At 40.8% G+C, this 23309-nt stretch overlaps 2 protein-coding genes and 1 long non-coding RNA gene across 13 annotated transcripts in view; 1 reads left to right on the top strand and 2 right to left on the bottom strand.

The window, feature by feature from the left end:
* The window catches only part of fndc1 (fibronectin type III domain containing 1), a 36919-nt gene extending 26754 nt beyond the window's left edge, over positions 1-10165 (bottom strand). For 2 of the 3 annotated variants that reach the window (XM_071479405.1, XM_071479407.1), the window contains exons 1-3: positions 9327-10165; positions 2052-2246; positions 612-680 (exon numbers count right to left, since the gene is read on the bottom strand). In XM_071479405.1, coding sequence (XP_071335506.1) covers positions 612-680; positions 2052-2246; positions 9327-9399 — 337 coding nt within the window. In that variant the 5' untranslated portion in view covers positions 9400-10165. The remainder of the gene's footprint in view (positions 1-611; positions 681-2051; positions 2247-9326) is intronic. The other variant, XM_071479406.1, reaches the window with a different exon arrangement.
* Positions 10166-10207: 42 nt separating this feature from the next.
* On the bottom strand, positions 10208-15916 carry LOC139622184 (uncharacterized). Of its 4 annotated transcripts, XR_011691160.1 has the most exons (6): positions 15710-15849; positions 15471-15561; positions 14999-15074; positions 13769-13904; positions 10781-11183; positions 10208-10328 (listed from the first exon to the last, which is right to left on the bottom strand). It is a non-coding gene; the product is annotated as an uncharacterized lncRNA (long non-coding RNA). The 4 variants fall into 4 exon arrangements; XR_011691161.1 differs by lacking the exon at positions 15710-15849 and adding an exon at positions 15856-15891 and having other exon boundaries at positions 10209-11183; XR_011691159.1 differs by having other exon boundaries at positions 10209-11183.
* otofa (otoferlin a) overlaps positions 13469-23309 on the top strand; it is a 75102-nt gene continuing 65261 nt past the window's right edge. For all 6 annotated transcript variants that reach the window (XM_071479401.1, XM_071479400.1, XM_071479398.1 and 3 more), the window contains exons 1-2: positions 13469-13811; positions 20594-20652. In XM_071479401.1, coding sequence (XP_071335502.1) covers positions 13730-13811; positions 20594-20652 — 141 coding nt within the window. In that variant the 5' untranslated portion in view covers positions 13469-13729. The remainder of the gene's footprint in view (positions 13812-20593; positions 20653-23309) is intronic.

Genomic DNA, 23309 nt, shown 5'->3' with positions numbered 1-23309 from the left:
TTGCTTGATAAATGCATGACTATTAATTGTTAATCTATTTTTGGCAGTTGGCAGTTAATCATCTTGATCTCACTTGACTAATTAATTGACTGTGCAGTATAATAAACATATCCACAGAGTACACTTTAATCAATCAAGGCATGGATTATCTGGCAATCAGCTTATAAACAAATCAACTCATCTGTCTACTACTTATTTTCTTTTATTTTACAGTCTGTTGAAAGCAGTGACAGGAAAATAAGTGCTAATTAATGGGATGGACACCAGTAAAGGCAATAAAACTCTAAAATTCAAATTTGGATCAACCGTAAGATAAACATACCTGACTAAATAGATGGGAATCTATGAGTCAGAGACAAGTGAGTTTTTTCCCCAATGATCCCATAGGGACAAGTGAGGGAATGAAGGAAAAGTAGACTGCCGCCCCAAGACACGATTGTGAATCATCAACGTATTAGATTAGGCGGTTTCCTTTATATCCACAATGACAGCAGATCATTTCAGCAAACCACTTTTAATGGATTTAACCAGATAGATTTACATGCATGGATGTCAACTGAAACACACCATTCCCATGTATTGTTGGTAAAGATGCCTCAAGATCATTTTACCTGCTGATGAGTTGGTGACAGGTGCACCGCCCAACACAGCAAAGCCATCCAGGTTAACCCATTCAGGGTCTAAAAAAAGACACAAGATTCCTTGTTAAATTTTGTTGACAATGGAAACTAGTAAGCAAGTAGCAAATTATATAAATTTAGAAAGGAACCCACAGATTTAATAAATAACATCGACCTGATGAAGACTTGCTCAAGTAGAAAAGTATATGTGTATGACCTTCCCATCTGTCATTATCAGTGAGAAGGGTTTCTTAATAAGTCATCTCTTCACCTTTGTTGCTCTAACAGCGGCTGGCCAGACACATTAATGATGTGGAGGCAAACAGCATGGTGTTATTTATGATGACTGATGCTGCTCTCATGCTGTTGAGGGAACAACACACGATCTGCAAGGAATTTCTGGAAAGGCAACACTGAGACGCAGCTTGGTTGCCAGAGATTTATGGCAAACTGCACCGGAGCTGGAGAGACCACAAGGCCGCCACAACACACACTGGGCAGCACACAGACACACGCTCACATGAAACACATCTATAGATGCATATCTGAATACAATACAAGACAATGCATGACTTCATCACTTGGCAACACCCTGTCCTCTGCCACAACCACCACAAAACACACATATGTTGCACACACACACAACCGTCAAGTGACCACAACACAGGGGACTGGGTTATAGGCGCTGGGCTGGGTTTGGATGTGGAAAAGAAGGGTTGGCTGCAGACTTTGAGTCGCTGGTGAAGTATGGCTCTAAGATGCCAAGGACAGAGGAAAATGGAATAATGACAAAAGCAGGCTAGACTGTGTCAACACAGCAAACTGTATGTGTATAGGAACATAAGGTCCTGTCTTATGTTTTACAAGGCAGGATTAAGAATTACCAAAACAGCTGTTAAGATCTAAAAATAATGTCCTCCTCTAAAGCCTAAAATAACCACTGTCTGCTGAGCTAAGATGCTGATCGCTGGTCACACACACTGCCACCCCCAGTGCTCTTTTTTTCTCTCTCTCTGACAAACCTGGATGACAAAATATCCACTGCCGAATTTATCCACTGATGAAAATCAATCACACAAGCATGCAAATGTTTGTGAAATACACCTCAACTTCTGGCATCTTTGCTTTGCTCTGCCCCTCCTCCTGTTTTGAGAAAGTGCAGATCTCTGGGACTGGAAAGCTGACCCTGAAATTTCAGCCAAACCTCTTTTTCTCACTCTTTGTCCATTTATTTTCCTTTTGTTTTTTTTGGGGTTTTTTTTGTCTAGCAGTTCTATCAGCACTCCTCTGGTCCCTCAAACACACATGCTCATTAGTTCCCGCTTAGTTCGTTCACCTCGTCAAAGACTCGCAACCATTTGATATCAACATCTCACGTCCACATCTTGCTCTTACCCTCTCTTTTGAACCTTTTCTCTGTTTCCGTCTTACCTACATCCTCCAGTAGATGAGAACGACTGTCCTTGCCCGCTTTAGTTAAGCGGTGAGACCTTGTGGGTTTGTTGGAGCTGATTACAAAGCGGTCCACAGGTCTTCCATCCAGATGGATAGAAGGCTCCCAGCTCTCCCTCAGGCCCCTGTCCACAGAAGTCTGTTTCCCATTGTGTGGCCGCAGGGGCTTCTCTGCTGCAAAACAAATGACATCTGGATAACTTTTGTCTGTACAAAGTTTATTTAAACACTCTTAATTTTACATTGTCCCTTATAGTAAATGCGAGAGCTTGTTGTAGTCCCACTCTTCAAGAATTGACACTGGTAATACACCTCTACTTCAGTGCCACAGCAACAGTTTCATCTGTATTTATTGTATTTGGCATTTAAAGTAACTTTGATCATGATGAAATATAAACTTATGTGTAAGGCCCTGAAATATACAAACTAATTTGATGGTTAAATAAATAAATGAGGATTTGGTTGGATGCTAAAAGCTCAGGACAATAAGCCATCCTCATTTTCCCTCCTGGCTAGATATACGCAGAACAAAACAAAGAAAATAGTTACAACCACTCTGTTTTGGATAGCATATGTCTCTTTGCTCATCTTTTGGTTCGCATGCTAGCATAATACAACATAGCAGTGACAGCACAATTATCAATCAGGCTTTCATCACATCCAGATAGTAAAATAAAGCATCGAGTGTGACATTAACACGTCAATATGAAATGTGAATTCAGCTTGCATGAAAAGAAAAGCAGCTAAAAGGAACCACTGAGCACAGGATAGGTGGGAAATAATGAACAACCACTTGCGGAATTCACAATAGCAGACTTGATTCATCAGGCACATAATAATAGCTTCATGTCTGAGAGCTTGCATGGATGCTGAAACCTCAGCCAGATCAACAGAAGTGAAGTGACATTAGTAAGAAGAAAACAGGTTTAACCCTTTAAGTCCCAGCAGAACGAGCGCATGTTCATCAAAGTTTGGTTCTGTCCCATTCTGCTAAATGGAGAAAAAACAAGATTGAAAAGAGCTGAACTGAAGAGCTGAATAGTTTCTTTGTTATGTATTGGTTGTCATACTTAAATAAACTATTCCCATTCTAGGTGTTGAGCCTGGACGTCTATGAAGCCAGAAAGATCAACGACTTAAGTAAAATCTTAGTAAAGTTACTTTAAGTAAAGGTTTGTTGTTGCACTTGGTTCTGATGCTGTTGTGAGCCCATAGTTTCTGTCTGATTTCACTCATTATTTGGATTACGATTTTGTAAAGAGCTATCATATTTGTCACCTTCAGGATTCTTAAAAAATATATTTTTTGACATAATTTTTCTGGGCAAACCTAAATTCTACAAATGCAGTACAAGCCATCACAAAGCTTGAAGGCAAATATTCATATCAAATATTTCTTTATTTTCAAATAACCCTTGTTATCCCAAAAAAAGAATTGTGCAATAGGCTACATCTATATTTGAAGCTAGTATGGGACTTTTTGAGGCACTGTGGAAGTAGTACAAAAACACAGTTTTTCGCCTGGCATTAGAAGGAGTAATACTACTTTACGAGTTTACAACCCTGTATAAAATCTTATAAAGAATACATAAAATTCTTGATCAGTATGCTTCATTGCAACCTTTGGGTACTAATTAAGAGAACTGTTTTTAGATCTCAAGATCCAAATAGTAAGTATTTAAGCGTTGGCTGAATGGAGAGGATTTGCAAAAACTTGAAGAAAAGTAGTGCAAGCTTTATTAGCATGTTAGCAATTCATCGCTGTCACATATAATTGTCAGTAATGTCTGTCCAGCTCATAAACAGCTGGTCCTTATAGCCCCTCGTGCTCCCCAAAGGTTTACAGCAGCAGTTTTGGTTTTGCATCAGCACAAAATCACTTCATTGCTTTGAATTCTTGTTGTCTCCAGGTGCGCTCCCAGCTGGATCTGTGCTTTCACTTTTCACATTTAGAAATAATTGCCACTCAGGCCTTTCATGCTGCAGTTTACAGATGGTCACAGCTCTTCAGAGGCTTACAATGTTGTCTCTGCTTATCTGGAAGTTTTAGTATGTGCTGAAAGATCGTCTCGTCATTGTTTCTGCTGACTGTAGATAGCGCCACTCTGGCAGCCGTCCCGGAGATACAGACTCACACCACATTGTGCCCGGGTGCACGGAGGAGTGTGAGAATGTTTTCTCAGTTGAAAAAAACAAAATACAACCTCTCCTCATTATTTCCTCTTTAATGTAGGGTTACAGTGGAGTCAGTTTTATCAGCTGTCTGTGGCAGACTCCATTGACACAAGTCTGGACACACTTCAATCACTCGCACCCTGTTTCCAATAAGGCCGTGTATTACGTAGGAGGGGATCTGCTCCTCTGTCCAGACTTCATTCTGTTATTTGGCCTCTTTGGAAATTTATGATCCAAGAGCAAACCAGATATTTTTGATTAAATCAAGATTCCTTTGAGCACAGCAGATGCATGATTACCATCCAAGAATAAACAGTCTGGGAAGCAGTTAAGCAACTGAGTGGTTGTAACATCATAATCTTACGGAGGGAGGCTTGGTTTCAGGGCGTTACCAGGGGAAACTGGAGCAATAATACAACATCTTCTGTGCCGTGTTTGTGACCGTGAAAGACAGACAGACAGAGTATGATTGAGTTCGACAGTGGAAAGTATTAAGTATGTGAGGAATGAGGGCAAGGCCTGAGGGTCATTATGTCACTGCCTTTTTGATTAAAAAAAAAAAAGTGGGACATAATGACACCACTAGTCAGCAATGCATATCCTGTTTGAAGGCTACAGGATATGTGGCACACATGCACAGTCAAAGCTTTACAGACAGACACACACATGTATGTGCATGTGTAGTGTGGTATAAGAAGCATATGCAGGTAAGCCCTGAGGTCAAAGGACTCCTGTAAAACTGTTCTAGAAAATACCTGCACTCATGCACCTGCAGTGTGCTCCACTTTTACAAGAGCACCCTCTCGCCTCGCCACAGGATTACAGACACTGACCCCCCACTCAACCCTTAATGAGTTTGCCTTTAACCCCTAATAACTGTCATCTTCCACAAACTCCCATCAATATAGAGGATCACTCGTGAATGTCTGCGTGTGTGTGTGAGAGACAGAGAGAGAGTGAAGGGGTTAACAAGGAAGAGGAGTCTCATCAGAATGTGAATTCTGCAAATTCTTAGAAAAAAAACTGAAATAGAGTTTGGATAGGAAAATAATTTGCTATCATAGTAACCACAAAGGCATGCACCCAATGCCTGAGGCATCTCTCTCTCCAGTAATTGCTACAGACACAGAGGTTTCCACTTTCCTATTTTTGATATATTTTTAATTGTTGCAGCACAAGAAGCATTCAACAAGAATGAAGACTATTAGTTATACTACATGTTCCTGTTTTTGTATCTAATGTGGCTGTTACACTGAGAGAAAAACAAACTTGAAGTTCAGTCTGATTGTTGGTAAGATTGAGCTGCATTTTCAGATTTGAGAGTTCAAACCGCCGGTAAAAATGACCAAAAACACATTTTCTGAGTCACCACAAGTCAGCAATGCAGATTGTTTTGGTTTTATTTATCCAGGTTTTGAGTGTTCAGTCTCTGAAATTCCTGCTGCCCAAATAGCAAAATAAAATGGGGAAAAGAAAGTTTGTCTTTAATACTCACAACACAATTACAGAAATCAACAGCATAACTGTATATACCCAGAAATACTGTCCCAGTTAGTCTGGATAATCCACAGAAGACAGAGTCAACTATTTTTATTGGAACTACTTTCTATTGAGGAAACAGTCCATAAAAACTGTTAACAGTGTCTTCTATGGCTCATGAGTAACTGGAACACTTATTTTGGTATCAAATTTACTGAGATGAGCTTTTTTTTTTTACTGCTGTGATCACCACAAACAAATTTCCATTCTTCCACATTGCAGTGGTTGGAGGCAAAAACCTAAGAAACGGATTATGTGAAAACCTGGGCAAATAAAACCAAAACTAACCAACTGCATGGCTAGATATCTCTAGTAGTAAGTGAGAAAGTGTCTTTTTTTGTCCTTTTGGTGAAATCTGCCCTTCAAATAGATTTTCTTCACCGTGACCGTTTGTCATTTAAGTATGAATCTATAGACCGAGGAGACTTTTGGCTTAGCTTAAGACTGGAAACACATTATATCTTGTTTGTTTAGCATTAGTGACCTTTAGAGGTGTAGGTCATGAGTTTATTTGCCTTGTCAGCGCTGGCTAGCTGTTTCTCCCTGTTTCTCCCTGTTTCCAGTCTTTATGCTAAGCTAAGCTAACCTAACTGTCTTCTCCGTTAACAGACATGAGAGTGGTATGAATTTTTCTCATCTGCCTTCAAATCAAATTGGACATATGGGACTTGGATATGTTTAAGAAAAGAGCTTCCTCTGTGAACACAGATTCATCTAGGTCGGGGGTTTGTGTCAGATCTTGCCGGGGGCTACAGAATTCTTGGTAGCACCTCTGTCAGTCTTAAACTCCTCTCCCCTCTGACCTTCAGTGAACTCCCTCCAGTGATCAACTTTTGTCATAAAGCCGACACACCAGACTAAGACCATGACCACAGATGGCTGTTGCCCTCCTCACACTGGTACATCAATCACCAGACTGTCAGACTAGATTGCTGTTATTGCTTTATGGTAAATGGACTGCACTTATATGGCACTTTTCTAGTCTAGTCGACCACTGCATTCACACATTCAGACATCACACCCATGGACAACCTGCTCTACCTTGAGCCACAGCCGCAATTAAGGGATATTAAGCCTGATTTAAAAAGGAAAATGTAACTGAGAACATATTTTATTTACAGCAAGAACCTGAAGTGAGTAATTGTTTAACTTGGGAGGGTTACACGCATACATATCTGACATTTATGACATGTGGCATTTCAGTGCTGGTGGTCACAAGCTCACGTCTGGAACCGACTGACTTCCCACATGATTCTAACATCCTCTCACTCATGAAGACTGACATGTTACAGTGTTAGTTTATGCTACATCTTCCTGCAATACACTTAGTATGCTGACATTTACTGTGCTGTGACAAGTGCGTTCATAGCCCAGGTGGTGCTTGTTTAAACAACTCAAACAGCGTCTAGAAATGACATCATGACATGAGACATGCCATCGCTGGCAGGTTTGACAGGCAGCCAAGCTGCAGGTGGGCAGAGGTGCTGGGTCAAACTCTGTCAGGTGATCAAACGTGCCTAGTATTGTGGAAAATATTAGAAAATTTATATATGTGCTGCAGTTGCCTCTCTGCAACTCTCATTTTTTTCCAAAGCAAAAAAGCTAAAGTTATGAAATTCCTGATTCTTTCGGCGAGATCTGTCGTGTGTTATTTCTGCAGAATTCCAGCTTGTTAAGTGGAGCAGAGAAATTAAATTCCACTGGCCTGCAAAGACATGATTCCCACTTTCCCCTCACTCTCTACCCCAATTACTCTCCTCAGTCTTCACTTTCCAGGAGTTGATGAGCTGTGGCTGCATGGAAGAAGTTGGCATTATTTATGATCCAAAATACACTATGTTTCTGTTCTCTCTATTTGCACTGCTCCTGCCTTGGTGTCCAGATACTCCCACGAGCCCAATTTCATCCACTGCTCTGAAGAATTTTAGACCGACAAGCTGATGACATGTGAGTGGAGAAAGTTAATGAGTAACACTCTCTCCTCTCCCTAAACTACTGTCAAAATGCCCAAGAGGAAGGCATTTAACTCCAAACCTCTCTACTGGCGCTGCTCAGTGGCCCAGAGCAGTGAACTGTTGCTGTAGTAAGTAGCTCCCAGGTGTGAAGGTATAGAAGTGAATGAATAGGTAGTTGGGTGTTACAGAAAAAGTGCATGACTGCTCTGAAAGTACATCTCAAAAGATAGATGAAAAACGACCCAGAGGAAAAAAACCACAACAAATAGCAGCTGCCTATATTCTCAGAAAGCAATGACCTCATACACTAAGTGCTTACAGTTGAGGAAGGCATATAGAAACAGATCAACTGACACAATATGCGGACTGAGAAAGTCAAAAAAAGAAAGGCTAGCCTTTAAACTCAGCCAAAAGGGTTAACTTACTCCCCTCCAAAACTCCTCAGGCTTTATGGCACTTTTGTTATTTTGGATATTTTCACTGTCTGGAGAACGTAGGCTTCTTCCCCCGAAAATTGATTTCACAAACAGTACTTAAACTTTAAAAACATATGCGCTACTGTGGTCTGCACAGTCTCTGCTTGTCAAAAAAATGCTAAGTGTATTTGATTTATGACTGTCCTGACGTGCTGTACTTTTTTTTTTTTTTGATAAATTCCTGTCTGTCTCTGCACTATTAAAACCCTGATGCAGGTTGCATTTTCTTGGGGGTTGAACGCATTTTGATTCATTTTTTGACACATTTCACCCATTCCTGACTACTTGGCTGATCTGATATTCAAAACGTGCAGCAAAGTAACACTGCCCAGAGGAAGTGCGACAGACGAGAGAACTTGAACCCCCCCTTTACTTCTATTCTCCCATGAAACTGAATTTTTGATGGAGGTCATTTATCACCACCATCAACCAGATTAGTCACCAATTTGGTATGAGGCTGCTTCTCTTTTTACACCACATCTCCTGATGTAGCCTGATATTTATCATCATCTTCTAATTGCTGATCACAGCTACCCTAGGATGTGTCTACTGTATGAGGTAAGGACTTGTTCCATGACTGCTGCTGAGAGTCCAGCATCATAGTTTCCCTCATAAAGTAACAACAGTGAAAAAACTGTCCAAGCCCAATTCTTCTGTAATTACTCAACACCGTCACATCTGCAAACCATGAATCAAACTGTACACTATAAATTAAATATTGCATTGCACTCTAAATGAATGCATTGAATCTATTTCGTTCTTGTGAAAATTTACATCTGCAGCATCTGGGGACTGAAAGTCTTGCGCGCACAGAGACACTCTTGTGTTTTCTTGCCCGGATATCGTTTCAAAATAACAACAGATTCCGAGTTTATGAAAAAAAAAGAAGTTACATTTTAATGCATTATAAATGCACAGACTGCAGCAATATACCGGTTAAAGTCATGCGCTGCAACAGCCCAATCAATCAATCAAACGGGATCGAGAGGAGAAGGCAACAGCGGTCCAGCAATTATTAAAACTGAATAACACATCAGAGCAAATTCGTGCACCTGCTCTCAGGAAGAAGAAAAAAAAACAAAACAAAAGTACAAGAAAAAACTCCATTACCTGTCCATCCGCATCCTGGTGCGCAAAACGTAACGAATAGCGCCAAGAGCGTCCTGCTTGCGGCTAAAGCCATAGTGAGTGTGGCGCGCTACTGCAGCGGAGCGACGCAGCAGCTGGATGCAGACAGAGGGCTGGGACACACCAGCCCTCCCCTCCCCTCTTCCGATGGGACAACTGGCTTCACCGTAAACTTGCAGCTTCTTTGAATAGATAGAAAACTTAAAAAATATAATAATACCAAAAAAATAATAATAATAATAACCAACCAACAGCAACCAGGTTACAATATCCACAAACCTCTCCAGTCGATTCTTATTTGAAAAAGGGGATTACATGTCATAACTTAACATGTGGTTGAAGTGCTAAAAACAGCTTTTAGACTGCGAAACAAAGCGCTGTCTTTATAAGTGAAGACATACCGGTTGTTGTATGTTCAAATACTATTTAGTATTACTACTATTACCAATAGGCCTACTTTTTTTTTTTATTCCTTAACAACAGCCTACTTCTTAGGTCTGTAAGCATGCTTGTAGTATTGCTCTTTGATTTTGGATTTATGGAATCAGAAAAAATAAACCTGACAAAATGTCTCCCTCTTCAGGGAGCAACACTGACTTCATCCTGAACTGAGGCCTGGTGGCAGGTGGAGTCTGAGAAGCATGAGCAGCAGGGTGTAGCCTGAGAGACCCATCAGTGCCAGATAGATTCATATCTCAGGTTTTGAACATGCTGTCTTTGAATGCTCTTCCTTGTTTTGTTGACATGTGTATGGTTTTATAACAATTTCTGTATTTGATCTTTTAAAAACCATCTGATTGTTATTTTTTAATGCCACACACCCTCCCCTATAAAAGTCTTTCTAAAGGGCATCTCAGACTCACCTATACTGTCCTGTTCCAGTGTTATTCTTTTAGACCTGATCCCTTTTACTTTTCCTTGACACCGACAGTACACCAGGTGTGAGAGAAGAGACCTGCGGGACAAGACTCCAACAAATCCAATCTGTGGAGACAAAGTTCACAATAACATCCATTTTCCAAATAAGTCATTAACCACTAGATGGAGCAACAAGCCACATTTTTAAATATAATACACTATAACAATAAACCAAGCAGATGTTTTTAGTACAATATGCTGAGTTGAATATTCATGTAGAATGCCTATTGTGTATTTCTATTATGTAGTTAAGATGGATGCGTAATAGTATATGCCTAATATTCTCTATTAATTGTATGTTTTTGTCTGAGGCTAAGAGGAATTCACACACCGTATATATAATAAACATGATACACTGTGCCATTTGTATTTGTAACAGCACATGGTTTTACACCCATCATATTTCTATTCAAGCGTTTCAAAATTAAATATTGTAGAAATTTAATTTAATTCCTTCTTTATTTTAGCTCCTTCTCCATGGTGACTGTCACACACTGTGAATTTTCTGCAGTAGGCACCTTTGCAGTGATTTTTTTTTTCTTCTTCTTTTTTCGAATGGGAGCTCTTCAGGTTTCCGGAGATCCTCTGGGCTTTGCTGTGAAACCTCTTGACCTTTCTGTTATAACAGCAAACCTCCCATATGACCAGCAGCAACGTGGCAGATGGGCAATTACGGAGAGTCTTCACAGCTCAGAGGTTAATCCAGGAGTAATATTATCATTCAAACTGACAGAACCAGAGTGTATATAGATCTGATATTGTATATGAATATGGTAAGTAACTGGCTTAGCTTACTGAGATCTATTATCTATAAATCTATCTGTGCCAGTATGGGCTCTAGAAGAATTGAGTTCTGTATTTGTTTGTCTGCAGCTGGTTTAATCCAGAGCAACATCTCCCTCTGTTGGCTTGGCCCTTTATCTGCAATGGAAAAAGATTTCAGTCATCACTTGTTCATGACTGAATTCATGAATGACTCTCAGTCTGAAAGAAAGAGAAAACAGATATGGGACATTTGGGGGTAAATACAGATATTATATCTCAGCACAAGATGTTCATAAAATGCCACACCATGAATACTGATTCTAAATGATTAGTAAATTACTTTAGCATCACCCATGATTTCTGTAACGTTGCCAGCTCTTTGTGGAATAAGCAAATGTATCAGCCAAACCTCCCACAAAAAATCGATATGTGTCACTGGTCACTTTAATCCAGCCCAGGGTCCAATAACGTAATTGAGGTGTTTGTTATTTCTATGATCCCTGCTCTTAAAACTTCGACTCCATAAACTTATTACTGGTGCTGATTGAGTCTCCAGGAGCTGCTCTTCCTCCATCTCCCTCTTTCCCCTACACATCTACCACACACACACACACACACACACACACATACACACACTACTGCAGCATCTTCTGAGACTGCATGAGTCAGCAAAAACCCTAACAAATTTTTAAACTAAAAACAACTCTTTCACTCTCTCCCTCTTTCACTCTCTCCATGCAAACCTGCAAATGTGCACAGATACTGTCACTCATTTATACACACACACACACACACACACACACACACACACAGGAAGAGAGAAGGTTGTACTGCTCCTCACTAACACCTCAGCCAGCTCAGTATATAAGTACAAGGTGTCCTGTCTTGTTATATGCATGCCTGAGGTCATTTATGTCAGGCCCTGCTTTAATTCCCCTGAGCGAAAAGACAAGATGCTTGTGATGAAATGGGCCAGTCTCAGCTGTTATACTGTATGAGATTAGACTCACTGTCCAGCTGAGTTTCTATGAATGGTGTTAAAGCAGCAGTGTTTTCCAGTTCTATCATCAGTCTTACTGACTCATTCCTGTATAGTAAATGGATTACATTATGCTGCATTAGGCTATTTATACCCTTTTTGTCTGTTAGGGTTACTCCTTTGAGTACCGACAGCTTCCACATACAGTGATGATGAATTAGTGAACCCGCTCTTGTCCACTATTGTCTTTGCATCATTCCTTAATGTTCTAGGAGAGCTGAGGGAAAGAAAGAAACAATTAAATTTAACTGCCTTAGATAAAAAAAGGCCAGCCCAGTAAACAGAAACACCAAGCTTCAAGGGAAGACTGGTCCTAGAGAATCTTAACTGAGGGCTCTTGTGTAGATTTTTCCTATGAAATGTCACCCACAGCTAAGCACGACAGTGACACAGTTGCTAAATATATGCTTACGTGTCAAACCAGACTATGTTATGTTGCCATAAAGTGTAAGTATTTTTGTGTGGAAGCTATTCTGAGTGGACAATCTGACTCCTCTCTGACAGTCAGTGTCTGCATCTTAGCAGGCTCACACTGTAAGCTGAATGTGTCACTGCTGGGTTGTTGAAGTCCAGAAACATCACTGTCTGACAGTGCTGTCAGAGGGAGTCCTGCTGCCATCAGTGGAAATATAACATCTGGTGAATTAACTATTACTCATTTTTCCTCTTAGAGAACCCCTAAGGTGGCAGGCACCTGGACTCTGTTTTGAAAACCCCTGGCTCAGCTGCCTGTACCTGCTGGTCTTTCCTTGGAACAGACATATGGATTACAGTGCATGCACCAGCCGACAGGTAAAACATACTGTGCTTTCTGTTGTTTGTTACCAGTGCAGAAAAAAAGGACCACTGCCCTGCACCAGACAGGGACTGACTAAGATTATCTCATCTGACCCCTGACCTCAGCCATCTTCACCCAAAACCAGAAAGGTAAAAGGAGTTGCCTGGCAACTGTATTTTAAACAAGCATCTGGCCTATGAAGAATAAAATCTAGTCCTACAACAAATTAAATTAGTCTCCATAGTAATATTAAATGATACTTGAAATGGGACACAACAAAGAACTAAAATGTCATCACCATTTCAAATTCATTTAGTAACCTACGGTATTAACAATTTTTATCTGTGCTTGTAGGGAAGATGAGAATGACCCATTGCGACTTTTTTTTGGAACAGTCTTAATGAATATTAATTGATAATGAAGGTAAAGGCATACTTATTGTAAACGCATGAATCTATAGAAGATTTTTTTTAAAAAGGAGGCAGTGAATTTCTCTCAGATCCCAGGGTTGGTCTGATCTTTTAAAATCAGAGCATCCACCATCCCCTCGCTGTAGCTGAACCCCCACCCCCCCACCCCGCCCTTCCTGCACAACGAGCAGAGTAAAAACTCTGCCAGCTCGGAGATGCGCGATAGACCCAGCAGCCACGGAGCACGGAGCTGGAGGAAAATGTTAACTGGAGCCTGCCGTTAATTCGCTCATTTGGTTGCAGTTGGGTAACAAATGTAAAGTATTTTACATGCTGCCCGTATGGAAAACGATTTCTGGGTCCAGCGAATCCAGACGCAAGGAGGAGAGGCTCACCTAAAGACCACTGAACACAGATTGCGCGGTTCAAGTTTCATCTGCGTGGAGTAGAGATACTCCCCTGTCAGCGTGGACCAATGATGGCTCTAATGGTTCACCTGAAGACGGTCGCTCACCTTCGGGGCAAAGGTGACAGGATCGCCAAAGTTACATTCAGAGGTAGGACATCTTCACCTGCAGGATTTCTGTAGTTTGTAACCCGTATGTCTTGAAAGTGAAGCAGGCTGTGTGGCGTGCCCGGGCTTGATTCACCTGAGACAGGATGATGGGAAATAGTCAGCGGTCCTGCTTGCGTAAAAAGTTAGGGAAACCCCGGTTGGATAAGCGCTGCGCTCTGATGTTCCACTGCGCTTTTTTTTTTTTTTTATATCCAAGGAAGCAAACTGGCCTAATATTCTGTGCCTTTCCATTCACTAACAAACATATGTAGGCAGATTATAGAAATGCTCAAATACATGTATTCATCTATCCTTAAAATTATACTAGGATACAGAAAAATCCCTAAAACTGTATAGGACTTCCATATGAATATTATTAGATGTGTACAAAAAAATACACGCTCACACACAAAACAAGTGTAACTCCTCGGGAATGTAGTGACATTACAGAGATTTCTTATCGTTTGATGTAGGAGGATAGTCCCATCATACGCAGGAATCCCAGTTAAACTCTAAGCCTTTATAGGAATATTATAAGAATATTTGTCTATTTATAGTAACTGCACCAGAGAAAAAACAGCAGGTGCGACTCTCATGGTTTACTTTCTACTCATAAAGCAATAAGGGCAAGAGGCCAACTGGTTCCTATTGACTGAGCTGATTGCATTGATTACTGAAGAGGGTGTTGGAGGAGGGGGTTTGGGGGTCTTCTTTGCCACACCTTCCGGGTAACTGCCGGTGCACTACTTCAGACATGATTCTACAGGGTCATTATCACAGCCCCTGTCCTGCTCTTCAGAGAAAAGAGGAATCACTGTAGTGGTGGAGGGACAGTTGGAAAGGGCTCAGTGCATTCATCTATAGAAATCTCTAGTTTCTTTGTGTGTGTGTGAGAGAGAGAGGGAGAGAGAGAGAGAGAGAAAGGGGAGGAGAGGTGTGTGTAAATGTGTTTCAGCACCCTGGACAGCGTTCAGTCCACTCGATGACAGATGACAAGTGTTCAGTCCCAGCTGATCTCTGATTAGACTCCTGTTTAGTGACATGTCCCATCCCCTTCCCCCCTTCTTCCTCCCTCCTCTGCTCTGTGTATGTGTGTGTGTGTGTGTGTGTGTGTGTATGCGCGCATCTGGGTGTGCTCTGGTTAAAGGATTGGTTTCAGTGTTGTGCTCTGTGCTGCAGTTAACTCACCAGGGTTTTGACATTACACGAAGCGTGTCATCCATGTCACAGATTTGATCGTCTCCTCTTCCTCCCCATGGTCCAACTGTCGGCACAGTTGCAACAGTTCATCTGTTTATAATATATATATAAAATATAATAATAGACTAAGCAACGCTGTGTGCGTGTGTGTCTTTTTTAACCCCAATTTCTGCCCTGCAATTCTGATTCAGTCAGTGTGCTGTTTTAAAACCTGCTCAATTCAAGACACATGTGACTTCCAGTGGTGTTCACTTACAAGTTATGTATATGACATTACATGAGGGTTTTCTTTTCAAAAGACAAGGCAACGTGCACAACAGATCTTTTTCTAGTTGCAGGGCAGACAAAGATGACAGATGCCACCCATAAAAAAATAGAAAAAATAAATAAATAAATAAATAACAACATTAAACCATAAACCATTAAATGTCTGTAAATACCTTTCAGATGCAGTACACACCTGTCCAGTTAAACTGGTGTTCCACTGTAATCTGTGAGCCTGTCCAATATTTGCTCTATTTCTTGGCTCTGTTTTTGGTCTCTACGAGCTCCTGAGGGAAATATTTTGTCACCTGTCATATTTTTCATCTGATAAATGCTTGACTATGTTCACCATCTAGTTGATATCTGTGTCTGTCTGCTGTTTGTTGCTGCTATGTATAGCTAACCATCGATTTCTCTCCTAGCTACAAAATTTACCTGCGTTAAACCAAGGCGGCCGTTTAAAAACACACCAGTGTTCAGACGGTATATTTCTAATAATCAACTGGGTGAAAAAATAATGTGTCAGAGTCATGATAAAATAAATAAATCAAATTTTTAAAAAAAGAAGATTTTTTTTTTACCTCTTTCCCAGGACTGAGACTGTTTGATTTCCTGGTGTTACACCTAATTCTGTGACGCATCAGATTCCGTGACCTTAATTGGAATTCCGCCCATCGACCAGTGGGTCGCCATCTTTGTTTTGATTCGGAAACACCGGGGTGTATGTTTTGGACGTGGGCTCTTTCATCCAGGTAGTTAGAAGAGTCTTTGGGGACAATGGTAAGTGTTCTTAAACCGCATCCTGTGTTTAATATCGCATGTTAATTAACAGAAACCTGCAATAAAAGCTCAATAAAGCCAATGAGAGCTGCAGAGTTAGTGATAATTCCCTATAGGTTGATCAGTATGAGCAAGCACTTTCACACTGACACATTGTTTTCACAGTCATTTGATATGGAAAATATAAAGAATATAGTATGCAGGTACACATTTATACATTTCAGCACACATTGACGTTTTTACATATTCACAAATGTTAGTAAACTTGCCAATCTGAATACACATTTGCAGTTATCCTTCAAACATTAACTCTCCATACACATTTGCAAATGATATTTCTACAATAATACCCCCATAATATTGGCTATAGCAAGTTTTCCACTGCCACTGACATTAGATATTGTGTGTGACAACATATGGGGCTTTCTTACTTATTGTCACTCAGTTACATGGAATTATTTAATCAGACTGTGAAACATAGATTTGACTCTCATAACATATTTAGCCTACCTCCACTCTCTTCCCAGAAGTTCTTACAGGGCTTCATAAATACTTTTACACCCATCACTAAATTGCTTTGCTATTATTTTCTATTGTTCTATATTATCCTTTCTCTGGCCAAATAACATTGCATCATGTCTTTCCATATTTAGAAAGTGGGGGGGTCTATATTTATACATTAGCCTGACTCCGACCTTTGAAATTTAGGTTATTTCAAATATCTGAAATCATTATGAAAATGCTTCTTTATTTATAGGAGCTTGTAAGTATCTCAGAGGTGAAAGGCCGATCTGAGTGGTCAGATGTAAAGTGTGTTATACGTTTTGATATTTATGGATCATTAGATAACAGCGAGCAGAGAGTCACAGGAAAGGTGGGCGAGAGAGAAATTTGAGTGGGGATCAGACCTATCATACACTGATTCACCAGGACACCCACCTTATTAGTTTCATTAAAAAAAAAACTGAAGCTGTATAATTTTCCTTTTAAGTGGTGGGAGTAGACTCATGTTTTCAATTACATCTATTAGCCATTGCTTTGGCACAGACGGTAAGTTAGGGAAATTTCATTACCTTCTTAACATCTTGAAAAGAAACCATTAATTCTTCTCTGCTCCCCTCTCTACCTACATGTCTTTCTTATGTTTCATCCTCTCTAAAATATGACAAACATGACATTGATTGAGGACATCATAATCTTTAGTTTTATTACTGCCAAAGTTGATGCATATTGTGTGGTAATTCCTCTGTTTTCAGTTGGGCATGAGTCTTGCATCCCCGGTCTCTCCCATTGCCACTGCTGTTGGTTTTTGAGTCATACTTCCCTACAGGCTGTCAGTAAGCTTCCTGAGTGCTTTCAGCTTAAAAAAAAACTTCCTGTCTGTAGAGGAAGGGGTCTGCCAGGAAGCTCCATCCCCTCCCCAGGGCACATCAAACCATAAATGACCCCTGGAAAGACTGGTTGGAGACGTTATGTATGTAAGTCCCACTCCGTAAGTCATGTCTGACGGGGAAGAGACCTAATGGTGTCTAACAGTGCACAAGATCCTGAATCAAATGTGCAAAATTTAAAGAAAATAAAAGCCTTATCTAACTCTGAATAAAGCAAATCCTCTTCAAAGGCAAACTGATTTCATGACACAAGTCTTTGATGAATCCTCGCTGTTATCTGTAGCTCACCCTCATTCTTGATGCTTATAAGCCGGGCCTCTGCACCGTAGCCTGCAGGTTCACAAGCGCAGTTTAATGTGACACGCTGTACATAAGAAATAAATGAGAAATTAAGGAATTATTTCCACTTTGGTGACACAGTGTCACAATCACTTTTCAAGATATTCAATTGCAGCTTGCCAGATTAACAATTCCTTCTCTCTGTCCAACTCTTTTTACCACTTACATCAGCGCTCTTCCTAACTGTCAGACACTTGACATCCACAGTGCTGCATGGCCAGCTTGTTTGTTATCTTTTAAACTGTGAATCTTTCCTATTTCTTCTACTGAAATGAAGCTTTATGCAGTCTACTGTATCCTACAAATATAATTTAGATTAATTTTCCTCCCTGAAGCACTCCTCCTGTATGTTCTCTGCTGGAATAGACATTTACTGTAGGTTTAGTTTATATTGTGGCAATTACAAGGAATGTAAACCATTTATTGTTCGGCCCAGGAAATTAGATGAAATCACAGCATGGAACAACAAAGATGAGATGTTAAGATGCCAAGAGGTGGGAAGGGAGACTCTGGTTGCACCCCTGAATATTAGTGCAGGTTTACAAAATGCTATCCATTTTTTCTGGTCATTACATTTTTCAGTTTTACCCTTTCTACCTCCAGGTAAAGCTGAAGAAAAGCCAAAAAGCAACTCTGTGCCCTTTTCATTTCTGTTAGTTTGAGTCTGTCACAGCGCTCTCCGTCCTTTTCATTCACTCCTTTCATCTCAGTCTGGCTGCTTGAAATAAAAAATGTACTCGCTGTTCCTTTTCTTTCCTCCACCACAGGATGGTTCTCTCTCTTCACTCTGCTCTCTTTATTCCTCACTGATTTCCACCAAGGCCAAAAGCCAATCTGATTAGCACAATGTTGTTTTAGTTTGGTGTAGGAGCACCTTACGTAAGCTTCACATGATCTACTTTCCCAAACCCACGTCTCTGGTTAGATGAAAACGCTGGTATGACAGCAATGCCTCTGTTTTGAATAATGTAGGAGGAACAGTGTCTCTCTCCCTCTCTGACATTTAAGTGGTGTTTATTTTCTGAAAATATATTTCAAAGGTTGTGGGTTTTATATGATTGCATAGACCGGGGCAGAGTGCGACAAAGATTATGAGCTAGAGCCAAAATGGGCTCCATATAGTGGTAAAATTATACTCATGAGGTTGAATGACGCTTGTGTGTCTTTTTCTCTTTCCAAACTCAAAGACTGTGTGCTCTGTGAATGTGTGATAAGATACTTTCAGCACGGATAATGATAATAATGACATGTCAGGCAGAATCTGTTTATTTCCATTCAAACTTATTATTACAGCCAGACTGACGGGAGCTGTAATTAACTTGGTAGGTCTCTGTGTCTGTGTGTGTCTATATATATGTTTAAATGTGTGTCAGTACACATCAGCTGTCCACCTGCACCCAAACAGGCATCAACACCCACACAAAGCCTCAAATACACAAAGCAAACTCACCGCAACAAAGCAGGATGCGCACAGTGATCCGGCACCATTCATGAGCATCACAAAGCAGCCAGGTGAACACAGGCTGTGGCACGCATGAGTGAGTCAGGTTACTGTACAGTGAGCGGCTCTCTGCTCTGTGAATAACCCTGAACACACTGCACCAACACAATTGTTTTCACAGACGTCCAAGAGGACCATGTGGAAACATGTATTCTGTTGTCTATAGTATTGGCAAAAATGTGATTTCTTTTAAGCTTTTCTTTCTCTATTTGTTTCTCTGTTTCTCTTCTGTCACATAGTGAGTCACAGTGTTGACAGTTAATTGTCTGCATTTCTTTTCTGTCTCCCGTGGCTCCACACAGCCGGTCTCGTTTGTGTGTTTTCCGGGTGCTTAAGTCATTCGTTTGTCTTTCCACTGGTCTTTAGGGTGACAAATGTAAACTGATTGTAGAAGGTAATAGAGAATTGATACGTTCGTGTATTAAACCTGAATCTGACAGTGGTGGAAGAAATATTCAGATCCTTGATTCAGTAGAAAGTACGAGTTCTGCAATGTAAAAAAAAAAAAAACAACTAAATTATTACAGTTTGAATTTTTTTTTGTTCTATTCTACTTTTTTAATCATATACAGAAAAGATAATGTATCAAGAAAACATGAGTGTACATTGTTCATGCAGGTGGCAAATAAGGCGTAGGAGACAAGACGAGTAAAGAACAGAAAAAAGAAAAGACAAATTCTGATCTGACATAATCTTATTCTGAAAAGTAACTTAAAGTGTAAAATAAATGCTGTGAAGTAAAAAACCTCCCACTGAGATGTAGTGAAGTATAAAACAGCATAAAATGGATATAATGGAAGTAAAGTACCCTAGAATTGTACTTAAGTACCGTACTTGAGTAAATGTACTTATTTACTTTCTGCAACTGAGACTTTATAAATGCCTCAGGCTGTGTGTCCACCCAGTCAAACTGAAATGACAGCAATCACAATGTCAATACTGAACCATGTTTTTATTTTTTTTATGTGTGGCACTGTGTTGCAGTGGTGAACACTGCAGGAAGGTTGTGAGTATGAACCAGCTGGCCGGGGGCTTTCTGTTTGGAGTTTGCATGTTCTCTCTTTGTCCTCATGGACTTCCCACAATCCAAAGACATGCAGACTAGGTTAATTGGCGACTCTAAATTCAGTGTGAATGGTTGTTTGTCTCTGTATGTTAGCCCTGTGATAGACTGGTGACCTGTCCAGGGTGGACCCCATTGTCAGCTGGGATTGGCTCCAGCACGCCCCATGACCCTAAAAGGGCAAACGTTATGGCTAATGAATGAATAACTGTTTTTAACCACTAAATTCCTCCTTACCTTTTCAGGTCTGTCCTTCTACAGCCGTGTGGCAGAGAACTGTGAGGAGGTGGCCCACTTTAATGAGGTCAGTATATCAATTTCCTCTCTCATACGCTAACCCCCATAGGTAAAGACCAATCAGCCGTTATCTCTTAACTTAATAGGAACCATAATCTTCTTCAACCGTCTCCACTGTAGATAATGAAGTGCAGTTTTCACAGGCTGCAGGACTTGTTGATGAACTGAGTTGGAAAGTTAACAATTACAAAACATAATGTAAGTTTTATTTTGAATCCACAGCACGTGTACGCTCAGATTTAAGTGATCACAAAATGAAGCTTTCACTTAATGTATGTAATGTTAGATACGAGTGAGAACAAGAAGATTCATATCAATCATCTGAGAACATCAGAGCACATGAAGAAACCCTGGGAAAACGTATTAAGTCGAGGATCATGTCTTATCTCCTCATTACTGTTTCAAGTTATCTTTTTGCTGTTATTGTGATAGCAGTAGTGTGAGAAGCAGTAATGAGGATTTGACCCAGGCTAGACTCAAACCCAGGCCGCTGCAGTAAGGACTTTACCTTAATGGTATGCGCTCTACCAGGCGCCCCACATTACTGCTCTGATCCCAAAACAGGTTACTGCTTCTCACTTGCAAATGATGATGTCCTGCAGAGTGTCCCCTGATGGTCCTCTCCTCTCCAATGATGTGCTATCAGAGTCTGAGAGGCGAGGCAGAGGTAGTGGCCTCCACCCATGCATGACAGTGAACACTTGCTCTGTTGTAATTAAAGTAGACACTCCACTCTCCACCGCTGGGGTTAGAAAGAGCTGGAGCCTTAAATAGCTTTTCCGTGCTTCAAAAATCCTTCAAACTTGGAAAAGAAAGTTTAGTGGAGTTTAAATTTAAGTAAATTACACTATTCTGAGCAACACCAAAGAACTGAGTAGCATTTCAAAACCCAAACAAAATGCATTCGAGCCCCTCTGGTGCTCGTTGGTCAGTCTCTTTTCACTGTGGCTGCTGTGAGATTCTGGGAAATCTTTCTAATAGGATTTCCACAGGCTCCTGTCACACTGAGAAACCAGCGTTATGATGGATTTAAATGCACAGAGTCATATAAGGGAGCAGAGGGTGGAAATGAAAAAGAGATGAGGGCTGAGGGATGAAGGCAGAAGTGTTGGAAGTAATCCTCACAGAACAGAAGCAAAAGAGACACAACAGACGTAGGGGATGAAGACAGGGAATGAAATAAGAAAAACAAACGAGAAAGCGCCTCAAACACCTTCCCAGCTTCCCAGGGGAGGCTGGGAGACTTGGTGACTAAAGTTTTTTTTTTTTTCTTTTTCGTTCTCTGAGCTGCTTGCTTTTAAAGAGAAAACACATTCTTCCTTTGATCGACTCACAAGCACTGTGTTGCTTCCTTTGCTGATAACCAGGGCTTTTGTTTTCAGTGTAATCAGGAAAATGGCTAAATGACTGTACACTTTTGGCCACTCGCATAGTCATGCACACACAGAGACACAGAAACACACACACAGACATATAGTCCCCGCAGAAATATTGTTGTTGTGGTGACATATAAGACAGAAAAGCAGACAAAAGGGAGAAATGTGTCAGAAATGTTTATTATGCTGTGTTATATTACTCCGGAGGCCTGGCTACAGTAACTGGTGTACAACTGAGTGGCTGGCACTGATATGCGATCTCCTGTGACAGCCTCACCCGATGCTCCTGCGGTGCTGGGGAGGTCGTTAGCATCACTCAGCATCAATAAAATGTCCAGGCTTCCCTTGGGACGAATTGTGCTTCCAGGAGTTCCTGAGACTGCGTGTATAATGTGTGGGGGTGTGTTGCATGCTGCTGGTGCCCAAGCGTACATGCACTGTTTGCCTAGCCTCCCCACACCCTGACCACCCCAAACATTGGAGCGATTCCTCCTCACATCCTCCTCATCTGACATCGTCGTCCTCGGCGCTGGGACACTTGCATGGCTCAGTAAGCTCAGTCCAGCCCCTGGAATTGAGGGCCATTAGCATAGAGTTGTGTGTCTTGTTGCTTTATGCATGGATTAGCAGGATGCCTTTGAACTAGTGTGCGGATAGACTGGATAGGGAATCTGTATTCATTATTCATTCCGTGGTGGGACTTGGCTTTTAGCTGCAGTACACCAGGGCTTCCCCCTCACTAGTTAGACATAACTGGAGCAAAGAATAGAACGCCCTGCAAGCACTGGATGTAGCCACTGGCTTCACCGAGTCTGGGCATGTGGATATACTGTACATGTGTATGTGTCCATGTCAAAATGTGTGTTTAAGAGAAAGAGAGAGAGAGAGAGAACACATGCATGAGTTTAATTTTGAATGCCTGTTTGTTAGGTTCACACACAAGATGTCAAGATATCTGAACAATGCCGACAAAGCAAAGGGAATTATTATTCAAACATAATGAGTGCAAGAATATTCCTCCTCCAGTTGCTGCAGCACTACAGTGTAGTAAGTGCACAGTCTGACTTTTTTTTAATGAGAGTCTTGCTATTACGTAACACCGGATTCTGAATCCCATGTTTTTTTTTGTTGTTTTTTTTTTGTTTTGTTTTGTTGTTGTGTACATACTGATGATACCGCAGGTGGTGGTAGTGTTATGTTTCACGAATGACAAAAATTTGCAGACAACAAATGAAGAACATTTGTCAGTGAACATTTTACTGATACGTTCAGTGCTTACATTTTTGCT

Source organism: Trachinotus anak, unplaced genomic scaffold (genome assembly GCF_046630095.1).
Source record: "Trachinotus anak isolate AG129_WGS33_773 ecotype Australia unplaced genomic scaffold, CSIRO_AGI_Tana_v1 ptg000005l, whole genome shotgun sequence".
Taxonomy (NCBI): domain Eukaryota; kingdom Metazoa; phylum Chordata; class Actinopteri; order Carangiformes; family Carangidae; genus Trachinotus; species Trachinotus anak.
This window is presented reverse-complemented; position numbering and strand designations above follow the sequence as displayed.